Source organism: Hevea brasiliensis, chromosome 17, assembly GCF_030052815.1.
Source record: "Hevea brasiliensis isolate MT/VB/25A 57/8 chromosome 17, ASM3005281v1, whole genome shotgun sequence".
In the NCBI taxonomy this organism is placed as follows: domain Eukaryota; kingdom Viridiplantae; phylum Streptophyta; class Magnoliopsida; order Malpighiales; family Euphorbiaceae; genus Hevea; species Hevea brasiliensis.
Window position 1 is genome coordinate 13,846,657 of NC_079509.1, and position 12,139 is coordinate 13,858,795.

Here is a 12,139-nt window from a genome sequence, read left to right on the forward strand (position 1 = left end):
TTCGGCTTCCATAATATCGGCAGAGGGATTCACTTCTCGGTTTTGGAGAAAGTTGCAGGAGGCTCTTGGCACACGTGAACTTGATCTGACCTTCCACCCTCAAAGCAGACGGACAAGAAAGGACAATCCAAACATCGGAAGACATGCTTCGCATGAGTGTCTTGGATTTTGGAGGTCAATGGGATGAGCGACTAGCTTTAGTGGAGTTTGCCTATAACAACGATTATCACTCCGGCATAGGGATGGCACCCTATGAGGCACTATATGGAAGAAAGTGTAGGTCTCCTCTGTGTTGGACAGAAATGGGAAGCGAAGGTGCATGATGTAGACCTAGTGCAGTACACTTGAGGTAGTTCCTTTAATCGAGGAACGATCAAGACGACTTTCAAGAAGAGTTATAGACGGAGGGATGTGGAGTTTGCGATGGCGACTATGTATTCTGAAGGTTTCTCCAATGAAGAGTCATGAGATTTGGAAAGAAGGGCAAGTTGGCACCTCGGTATATTGGACCTTTTGAGGTTCTGAGATAGAGTAGGAGCGATTGCCTACGGTTGGAGCTACCACCCAACCTCTCTCACGTTCATCCGTGTTTCACATCTCCATGCTCAGAAATACATTCCCGATCCTTCTCATGTGATGTGATAGAGCTAAAAGAAAATTTGACATTTGAGGAGCGACTGTAGCCATAGTGGACTACCAAGTGAGGCAGTGAGATCAAAGCAGATCCCTATGGTTAAGGTTTTGTGGAGAGTCGATCGGTGGAAGAGTGCACTGGAGTCGAGCGGGACATGCGTAGCAAGTACCCATATTTGTTCAATGTATAATCATGTGCTTTATTACGCTTGTGTAAAAATTCGAGGACGAATTTTCTGTAAGGGGGGGAGAATGTAACACCCCAAAATTTTATTATTTATGAGTATTTTTGGTATTTTAATTTTATTTGAATTTTAGGAATTTTTTTGAGATTTTTCGGATTTTAAAAATCGGGTTCGATTTTCTGAAAATATAAACTTTGATGATTTTTAAAAAAAATTAATTTAAAGACCACGTGGCAAAACTAAAAATATATTTGGAGTCTACGTATTTTTCTGAGTTTTATGGAATTTTTTCGGAATTTTTGGACCTCGTTTTCGGTCCCGAGGCAGAGTAAAAATTCAAAATTTTGTGTCCTGAATCGAATCGAATCGGGCCGGATCGGACCGAATCTCTCTTCTCTTTTCTTCCTCCCGACGCTCCTCCCTCTTCTCTCTCTCGTTTCTCTCTCCTCTCCACCCGGCCACCGGCCCAGCCGCCTCCCCCTGCGCGCGCCCAAACTTCCCCCACCCCCCCCCCCACGTGGGCCAGAGTGTCTTGTGGTCATCTACTCGAGAGCTTTCCATACACACCAAGAACGCCGAAATCCATCGAGTGGATTGTCCGATTTTTGCTCGGGAAGATTTTAGCCCATTTCGACTTTTGGGCTAGATTTCTCGAAAACCGTGAATCCCACGAGAAAACCGAGGCCACCAGCACGCTCCATTCGTCGAGAGCTTCGCAACGACATAAATTTTGAATTTTTCCGACACCTTTTTCGGTGGGTCCCACGGAACTTCGCAATGTATTTTCGAGCATTAAATGAGCTTAGAAAATTCTGAAAAATTTATGTACTAACCCCCGTGTTATGGGCTTCGTGTAGGTATCCTCGATTCGCGGAAATTCGGACGATTGGCCGCAAATTTGAAAAGTCTCCGAATTGGACCGAGGTTTTGGCTAGCCCCATTGTCGACGTCCGAGCGTTCTCGAAGTCGGAATCGGCAAAGGTAAACCCGAACCTTGTTTTTTCGTAATTTTCTAGTGCTTAAATAGGATTAAAAATCCATAAAATATTCGTGGTAGCTTAGAAAATTACGATTCTTTTTGCAACAGCTTAGTAATATTGCTAAGGACCGCGGGGCAAAGTTTTATAATTTTTAGAGCTTGTTTGGGCAGTTTGTGCAAAAATGATCAATAATAAGGACTAAATTGAAATTTTGCGTATTGTGATGGATGATTGATTTGGTGGGCCCAGGAGGGGCTGTGTGATATGATTGAACTGTTGATATATGGATTGTGAATATAGAAGTGCGTTTTTTTGCCATTTTGCAGGTTGGGTAGGTCCTAGGTATAGGGAGACTCGATTTTCGACTTAGGACGTACTTGATCTTTTTCTTTGTTTGTATTGAGTCAAATTTATTAAATAGATGTAATGTAATTATCAGGTGAGCCGGGACAGCCTTCTTCCTCCGCCCAGCCGCCACAGTAATTTGTCGTCAAGTTTGTGAGTAAAATATTAATTTTAATTGTAATTTCGATATTATTATATGTTCAGCATGCCCATGCATCACTTATATGCATATATTTATGTAGTTAAACTCTAGGCACGAATTATGTTGCATTCATAACTGTTAATGTGCCATTAGTGTTGTTGTGGTAATTTGGAGCAGTGTGCGTGCGTTGGCGTGCGTGTGATGTGGTGTGGACTATGGATAGGACGGGGTAGTCACGGCAGAGTTCTTGGACCCGTTCCTTCGAGGGGTAGTCACGGCTTGAGTTCTTCGCTGAGACCCTCGATTTGGTTTATTAAGCGAAAATCCGGCTTAAGTTCTTCGCTGGCACCAGGTTGGATTTAAGAGAGCTGTATAGGGGATCAGCTCCCAATATATTATGATTGATGCTACAGGGTGTGTGAGTGCTCTAAATTACCTTTTTGATGCTATGATGTGAATATGATATTGATGTTGCATTTCACTCTACATGGTGCATTAGTTACAGATAGTTATAGAGATTATGGTTAAAATTGATATTTTACTCTCTGAGTCGAACGCTCACTCCTGTTCAAAAATTTTTACAGGCCGCAGGAGGATATTTTATTTTGGGTTAACCTGCTTTTATACTTCGCAGGTTGTTTATCGATATTTGTGTAATTTTATTTACTCCTAGAATTTCCGCATGTGTTAGCAGTAATTATTTGAATTTGGTCTGTAATATTATTATCATGTTGGACCTGTAAACTTAATATTTTAAGTCTGTTTTGATGGATTGGATGAGGGAGCTGAGCTCCCATTTATTATTATGTTGATGAGTATGTGGAGGGTGAGCTGAGCTCCCCAATGGATTGTTTATTGTGTTTACAGGTCGGGTGAGTCAAAAACTCCCCGTTGGTAAGTCCATTTTATGGCCGGACTCTGTCCGTTTGTTTTCTTGAAATTGGGCCCAAATGGGCCTCAGCATTGGGTAAATGAACAGTTAGGCTTACTACGGGCCTCGGGGGCTTTAGGCTGGCCTAGGTCCTAGTGCCGGTCCGGCCCATAGGTTGGGTCGTGACAAACAAAATGATACCTATTTAACAAAAATTTCCATTGTGAAAATATTAATTTAAATTCATGAATAAAATATCAATAGATTATCAGGTCAATAAAAAAAATAAAATATATTTTATTAGAAAAATTGGGTTGTTACAATAATCTCTTATAATAATTTATTCTAAAAATAATAAATTTTATTAATAATTAATATAAAAATTCAAACTCTAGATTTTTCATTCCCAATATTAAAAAAAAAATCTTTAAAAAATACACCTGACTACCCTGATTGATAAATTAAAATCATATTTATTAAATATTTAGATGCATAAAAAAAATTACAATTAACACTTTTCACTTAGAGGATAATTGCAAATTAAATCCATGTTTTAAAACGGTGCAACAATGATTAAAATTTAGAGTTTTAAGGTTCTCGATCCATTTTAGTTGAGAAAATTGATTGGAAGTACTTATAAAATAAATTTTATATAAAATAATTAAATATTATGTAAGAAACCTTTGAGATGAGTTTTAAATAATCGTTGCAACCTGCAGGTTTGCAAAAGCAAACTTGGTTGCAGGACACATTGGAAGGCAAACTACTTTCCCATAGAGTTGCTTGGTTGCCTTGCCAGAAAGGAATTTCCTTTCATTTAGTTTACAGAAAGAATTGCTCTTAAGTTGCTTATGTCTATATCTTTAATGCTCCATATCCTCTTTACCATCCCTTTCATCATGACAAGGAAACTTCAGCAGCGTCAATTTCATGCTGTTTATCTTTTTTCCGAGTGAAAATGAATACCAAAGGAACTAGAGATAAATCACCAACACCCAGAACGGAGTGTCTTTTTTTTTTTTTTTTTTTTTCCTCCAAGTAAATTTCATAGACCAATTTCATACCCCACAATTCTGTAAAACCTCGACGAATTTGATTAATGGCATCACCAGTCCAAGCAAAGTATACACAATGAAAGCAAATTACCCAGACAACCATGTATGTAAAATATTAAAAGATCCTAACGAGGCGGAAACTGGAGGGAGGAATGTTACATCTTGTTCCTTGTCTAAAAACTTCACAATTATAAAACTCCAGACTCGAAACTTAATTATAAAATGAAGATGAGGAGAATATAGAAAAGAGAGGGGAAAAGGAACATTTTTTTTTCCAGGCATTGTGCAGGAGCATTCAGAGTATTTCCAACAAAATCAATCCTCAAACTCATGCATGTGATCTAGGAGGTAGTTGGCAGCCAGCTCCTCGTTCTTGTTGCAGGCAAAGAACACCTCTAATACAAGTGCCCGATCAAAACCCATCGCTTCAAGCTGAGTATCAGTGTAGAAGGAAACAAGAGATGAAGAGAGAGAGAATGAAGCAAAATGAAATGGCCATCAATAATCATCATTATGAATACAAGCATACAAGGAAAAGAATATATGATGATAATAGTAGCAATAAGATTGTCATCAATAACCATCTTGCAACTTGCTTTATGATGCAAGAATCTCAAATGAGCAATTAATTTAACACAAGTAAAACCACTATAAAATTAATCCACCTCTAGACCACAACCTCACATCCAAAACAATCCCCAGTAATTAAAAGAAAACATAATTGAAGTACAAGCAGCCAAGAAGTAATATGATCTTCCCCCAAGTAGTTTATTTTAAAGATGATTTACGAGCCCCAAAGAATTGACTTTAGGAAGGGAAAACTTACACGTTCTATTGCTTCACGTTCCTCAGGTGTAACTGTTACTGTCTGTGGCATTGCTGCTTGCAGCTGCCCCAAGATGTTCCTACAGCATATTATTAACGAATGAGCACAAAACACATGCACTCTTATTTAGTTCAAGAACACAACCAACATTAAGTCTTACCCTTCTCCACCTTCAACAGGTTCATTGATGAGGCGAAGAAAGTCAGCCTGATGCTCTTGAATAAGCCTCATTAGATGGGGATTTTGTTTCCCCAACTCTTGAAGCATAGGCTGCAAAACAAAAATTATAATTTAGACATCTTATGAGAAATATAAGGACAGGTGTAGGAGGTGAAGGTTTATTAACCTGCAATATCTGTGGGTTAGCCTGCACCATAGCTCTCAATGCTTGAAACTACAATGAACAACACAAAATAACGTTTCAGTATCCTTGGGTGTAAATCAATCACAAACAAACAGAGACAAACAGGTGGCTATGACACCTGTTGACTGTTCCGTAAAAAATCAAGAGTGCCAGCACCAGCAGCACCTGATCCCATGTTGGGAACACCCTAAAAACAGCAAGATTTAAAAATAAGAAGGGGAAGGAGCAGCAGCTTGAATCAAGACAATTATCTTCAACTGATGTGTAATAATGCATATCAATTACCTGTGGAAAAAGATCTAGAGGATTAGCATTGGGTCCAGTAGAAGGAACAGTTGAAGGTTGCACTGGCTGCTGAGGTTGGGCTGGAGGATTTGCAACTTCCCCACTCACAGGGACACGAGTTACAGGTGGAGCTTCAGCTTGATCAGGAATACCCTGACATTGCAATTGCCAAAGCATGAAAAATTACACATCCCAAGAAAACATAAAATACAGGAGGTTAACAAAAACATGGAAACCAAGATAACTACAGTTAATATCAACATCTTGGACTTGAATGTTTGTGGTCAAAAACAATTATAATGTTTTGGACATCCACGCAAAAATAATGGACCATTTAGGACAGGCAAAAAGAAAACAGTTGCAGCTGCAGCATAAAAAAAAAAATGAATAGTAAAACCAATCACTATTTTCAAGAATAACAGATATTTTGATGCATATATATTAAAATTGCTTATTGAAACAAAAGCAAATAATATACCCGCAAAAAGCAATGCAAAATCCAATTCAAGGCCCTCCATAGCAACGAGTATAACATTAATATAACATGTATCACAATAGCATTTCAAATAAAGCACTAGGGTTCAGCCATAGGTTATGATTTGCATTTTTTTTTTTACATAATTCTTGATACTGTTTGTTATCTTTTGATCTTGTAGACCCTTAGAGTAATTTTTTGTTGTGCAAACCAAAGAGAATGATGACTTTGGGTTGTACCAAGTATGAAACCAAGTGGATTTATTTTTTGTCCCATAATCCCTCACTATTTACTATACATGTAATGAAATGTCATATCCGTGGATTTCATTTTTTTATCCAAGTTTCTCACTTTTCATCCTTTTTCTAATCTTAATACTTTCATTTATTTCAATTATTACTTAATAATTCTTTCTTTGATCTCTTATTCCAACCCCAGAAAGCATCTTTACGCCAAGTGTGACAGGGTCAACTATGTCCGCCCAGTGTTCTTCGAGCATCCACCTGAAGTCCCAACACTTGCAAGCAGAGCTCTCACTCTCAAGTCTAAGACTCAAAAGCCTCATTTGAATAATGACGCCATCTATATGATCAGAGACCTTTTCATGAGCGCTGGTTCACAATTCTATGGCTCGAATCTTTAGAATAATCTTATTTATTACCTATGTCTACTCTTTAGGTAGAATACCATTATCCATTTTTACTAAGAAATTGAAAGAAACCTAAGAGGGTGTATGTGTGTTACCTCTCTAATATAATCATAGCTCAAACAGAAAAAATTATAAGATATGAAACATTTTAGAAGACAGCTATAAAGAGAATGTACTTACAGAATACAAGTATTCAACAGCTCTCTCAGGATTGTTGAAAGCAGCACGAAGAGCACGAACAACAGTATCTCTATCCCAAGTCCCTCCACCAATATCAAGAATTTGCTGGATTGCTCCCTCCAAGTTACTTCCAGCAACCAAATTAGATGCTGCTTGGCCATATACATCAGTCTCTGACCTGATTCAACAAATAATTTAAAAGTTTAGAAAGCCATAACAAAAGGTCAAAAACCAAAAAAATGGGAGTGATATTATGGACAAAAAAATAAAAGGGAAGGTACAGACACAGCATTAGCTGATGAAACAGGAGCAGGAGCAGGAGCAGGAGCAGGAGCAGGAGCAGGTGCAGGTGCAGGTGCAGGTGCAGGTGCAGGTGCAGGTGCAGGGGCAGGGGCAGGGGCAGGGGCAGGGGCAGGGGCAGGGGCAGCGGCAGCAGCAGGCCTGTGAAATTGAAACACACACACACACACACACACACACACACACACACAAAAATCAGATCAGAGTATAATGCAGATTAATATCTTATGAAATAAATAATTTGCACAGAACAATGGCAGGGAAACTTACGGTGCAATCGTTGTTACAGGAGCTTGAGGTGCTGTTGACACTGTGGTGCTTGTTTGACGTGCCTACATAACAATTGTAAGTCATACTGTTATGCACAGGAAGACCATGGAGAAATAGAAGTAAGAGAAATGCAGTATTAAAAGAGAATTATACTTAGGAATTATTATTATTATTATTATTATTACAGTGTGTTTAAAATTCTTAATTAGAATTTGATTAGGGTTGCAAAACTCTATAAATAAGGCTTATTTTATCTACTTATTTACAGATTCTATTATGATATCATTGACAATTGAGATTTAATAAAATTCTTAGAGAATTTGTTTCACTTAATCTTGGTTTCTTCCTGGTTCTACATCAAAAAGATACTCCAATAAATATTTCTAACCTACAACAATTGAAATATTCCAACATGTTCAGTGTTATGCGCATACAAACAAAGAACTATGTAAAAAAGTAGCACCAAGTATTGTTCATAACAGTGCTTGTACTATCAAAGCCACTAAACTTCAATCCCCTTCTAGTGCTAAGTCACAAAAGCATAAAACACAACTATCCTGATGTTACCTTAGTTGTAGAAGAAGTTGGTGCAGTGGAACCCTCCCCAGCTGAGCTCTTATTCTGGCATTTCCAAAGCATGAAGATTAAAACCAAAGAAACCAGCACAATTAGTCAATTACAGTTACCAATGTCAGGTACATACATGTGTCACATGTGTGTGTGTAACTAAAAAGAAAAAAGATAGGAGCTTCTAAATACAGGAACTCAAATAAAAATACCTACACATCAGCCTACATGAAATATATATTCATACAGATTCCAAAAGGATGGCATATCAGGAAACGTTATAGCGCATAAATACAAGAGAATGGACAGGTCACAGATACAATGCTTCTTCCATCTAAATTATATAATTAGCTAAAACAAAAATATAACTATAAGAAAGACTGTGCTAGAAAATCACACCAACACCAAGTATCATTCTATCAAGTTCAACACCATCACTCATACCCAATCAAACAATATATTGCATATTGAATAATAAAATATAGGTATATAGTGATACACAAGTTCCCAGCAAATAAAGAAATCTAAGAAAAATAAAAGAGAAAACAACTCTCCAAAACTTGAAAGCAGATCCTACCTTTGTTAACATGATCACAACAAAACTGTTTTCAGCAACCTTGCTTTCATCAATTGTTGTGTTATCTTTAAGGACTTTCCCCTGATAAATAAGCATCTGTTTTCCAGCAGGATAAACATCTACCCCCTGAGTAGTTTCTATATTCTTTTTGACATCAGCAATCTGGACATAATATATGTCAAATGTGGAAACAAATTAAACTGAAGAATAAAACATACGGGAAAAAAAAGGAAATTAAAAAACATACAAACTATTTGCGTTCATGACCAATATACAACACAGGCAAGAAATATGAAATATTGTACCAACAATGACAAAATAACATATAATTGAAACAATCTCCTGTAAACTGCTGCACCATAATACTTTACTAATCAATCTGCAGTCAAAAGAACAAAATGCACGCTAAGCTATTTGTGTTGATAGAAAGAACTACATGTTTGAAGCAAAAAAAATTATAAAGTTACAATGTTGTCGCATTCTCTTTAGTCTTTGGTATCATGCCCTACATACACCACAATTCCACCAATGTATATATTGCAACAACTGATGCGCAGATAATACACAGGACTATGTATCAACAAGCTTTACAGTATTGCCACAGCACATTATTTGCCCGCTTGTGATATAATCCCCTATGTAACATATAAAATTAGACTTTCCAGGTAACTGCCAAGCAATTTGAATCTAATCAAGCAATTTTTTCTAATCTGAACGCTTAAAGAGCAAGGAACAGATGATACGTCGAATTTTCCAAAGTTCAAATTTCAATTACACAAACATAAACTCACAAAACCATAAACTCTCCAAAACCCTAATTCAGCAAAGATTTAACTAACTAAGCAGCTAATTAAACACGCTTTTAAGAAGCAAAATTAGAACCCAAACATGTGGTCATGGTACTTACAGCAAAAACTAACGAATCTCAATTCAATTGCAATTATTCCCCATTGAATTGCAAAATTAAGCAAGGAAAAGCAATTACCATAGAGTGAAACCCTAGTGAACAAGAATCATACAATCTGGCAAACAAAGAATAGTGAAAAATTATGAAATAAGCATACCGTGTCTTCAGGTTTCACTTCGAGGTCGAAGGTAGTGCCCTTCAAAGTCTTAACGAAAATCCTCATCTTCTCTTCTTCTTCTTCCTCCTCCTCTACTATCCGATCTCTGTCACGGCACTATCTCTATTTCAATAGCTTTTTTTATAACTCGATCCACAAGTCTTTAATAGTATATATCTCTCCTTCATATACCAAGCACAAACCAACAAGAAAGGAATATCTGAGGCTATTTTTGTAAATATAGTAAATTTGGTGTGATTTTATTGTTTCTTTTCCATCGGAAAAAAAGGTGCTTATTAAATCTAACGGACAATAATTTGCCATGTGGCCTGTTGCCCTAATTCATTGCGTGGCATATTTTTATTGGTTGAAACTAGAGAAGATTTTACTGTAGAAAGATTGTTTCAGATCAGGTAATGTTTCCTTCAGTTCCCAAAATTATCCAGCTGTGCCGTACAACTTTTAATGGTATCCTTATCGTTGAAAATTTATCCAAGAAGAAGGTTCACAAATTTAAATAAAAATTAGTCATTAAATATAATTAAAATACATATAGACCAATTATATAATGATATTAAAATTATATAACCTGAATTATATATAAATATATGAAAAGAAAGAGGGCATTAATTTTATCTAAATTATTTTTTATTTTTAAAATTAATTATAATTATATTCTATTATTTAAATTAATTTTTAAATTTATATAATTTTAAATTCTTAATTTTAGAGTTAATATAAATTTAAAATTCTTAATTCTACTTTTACTTAACTTTAATAAAATATAAAATTTTATAAGATGTAATTAATTAAAATAAGAAATTAATAAATAAAAAAATAAAAATATTATTAATATTTCTATTATTTATAAAAAAAAATTTTAAAGGAGTATTTGTAATAACAGATAAATAATTCATTGCTAAAAATGCATATTAAAAATAACATGTTAATACATATAAATTTATCATTAATATTATTTAGCAATTCATCACTAATAATTTTAGTAATTAGTACATTTTAAATATCATCTTTACTAATCTTTAGCGGCATAAAAATTATCGCTAAATCCTTTAATATGTTGATTATATAAATTTTATATGATTACTAATAATTTTAGCATCAAAATATTTATCACTAAATATCTAATAATTTCATTTTTTAATATTACAATAATTAATATAAATTAAAATTTTAATATTATTTTAATAATAATTCTATTTATACTAAAAAAATATATTATAATTCTTAATACAATAATTTTAAAATTATAATCCTATAAGTATTATTAATTTATTAAAAATTATTTAATTCATTTTAAAAAAATAAATAAATATATATATATACTTAAATAAAAATTTAGTATTAACTACATATTAAAATTACGAATTTTAATTTTTAATCAAATTCAAATAAATAAATTACATTATTGGTCATAAAATTATAGCTTTTTTAAATTATTTATATTAATAAAAAATATAATTTTATTCAAACTTAAAATTTATTTTTATATATAAACAAAATTTTTTTTCATTTTTATTAAGAATAAAAATAAAGAATATTATATTCTCAAATTATTTTTTAATATAATAAATTAAAAAATATTTTTTTATTGTAAACTTTAATGAAATTATTATATTTGCATTTCAATTTTGACTAATTTAGGTAAAAAGAATAAAACTAAAACCGTAACAACCCAAAATTTTTAAATTATAAATAAAATGAAAAGGAAATATTATGTTATTAATATTATAGGATTTATTTGAATTGATTTTAAAATAAAAGAATATAATAATAATAAATAATTTAATTAAAGTTAATTTATTAAATGAGAATAAAATAATTAAATTTTTCTAGATTATATTTATTTTATCATTACTAGAGTTTTATTAAACTTTAACATAATAAAATAATGTTGGACCTAATTGTAAATCTCTAAAAAGTTGAGAGACTAGTTATGTAATTAAAAGATTAAAAAAAACCAGAAAATTGAAAAACGCAGCTGGCCCCCCTCGGCCACCAACGCCGGCGATCCAAGCTGCCACCAACTCCCCACGAACCCAGCTCCATTTTTCGACCAGCCATGCTCGGAATGGTGGAGTTTCCGGCAAGAAATGAAGAGAGAGAGAGGAGAGAGAAAGTGACAACAGTGGCTTTTCTGCCACTTTTCCGGCAATCCAACCATCGGATCGAAAATCCGAGGGCACCGATGGACTCAGGACGATGAGATCTTCGAGATAGGACCGGTCCCACTCCAATCGGACACTGTTTGAAAAAGGTGATAATCGGACAGTCTAGATTACTTGGTGAGATTTTCACACTTTTCAATTTTCAAAAATTTAAAAATAATTTTATGATAATTATTAACACAATT

At 34.4% G+C, this 12,139-nt stretch overlaps 1 protein-coding gene across 2 annotated transcripts; it reads right to left on the reverse strand.

The window, feature by feature from the left end:
• Positions 1 to 4,227: 4,227 nt before the first annotated feature.
• LOC110633559 (ubiquitin receptor RAD23c) lies at positions 4,228 to 9,951 on the reverse strand. Of its 2 annotated transcripts, XM_058139358.1 has the most exons (12): positions 9,769 to 9,951; positions 8,705 to 8,866; positions 8,128 to 8,181; positions 7,561 to 7,622; positions 7,276 to 7,431; positions 6,991 to 7,168; positions 5,687 to 5,839; positions 5,520 to 5,588; positions 5,384 to 5,431; positions 5,198 to 5,307; positions 5,038 to 5,116; positions 4,228 to 4,643 (listed from the first exon to the last, which is right to left on the reverse strand). In XM_058139358.1, exons 1-12 carry the CDS (start codon positions 9,832 to 9,834, stop codon positions 4,527 to 4,529), a joined length of 1,254 nt encoding a protein of 417 aa, XP_057995341.1. In that variant the 5' UTR covers positions 9,835 to 9,951; the 3' UTR covers positions 4,228 to 4,526. The 2 variants fall into 2 exon arrangements, with proteins under 2 accessions (XP_057995341.1, XP_057995342.1); XM_058139359.1 differs by lacking the exon at positions 5,520 to 5,588.
• Positions 9,952 to 12,139: the final 2,188 nt, after the last annotated feature.

What these genes read in the sequence shown, in the direction of transcription:
- LOC110633559 (XM_058139358.1), bottom strand. Translation starts at nt 9,834, where the DNA reads ATGAGGATTTTCGTTAAGACTTTGAAGGGCACTACCTTCGACCTCGAA. An exon ending in CCTGTAACAACGATTGCACC is followed by an intron (nt 7,432 to 7,560) that starts GTAAGTTTCCCT and finishes TCAATTTCACAG; the next exon opens with GCCTGCTGCTGCCGCTGCCC. An exon ending in CTGTTGAATACTTGTATTCT is followed by an intron (nt 5,840 to 6,990) that starts GTAAGTACATTC and finishes TTGCAATGTCAG; the next exon opens with GGTATTCCTGATCAAGCTGA.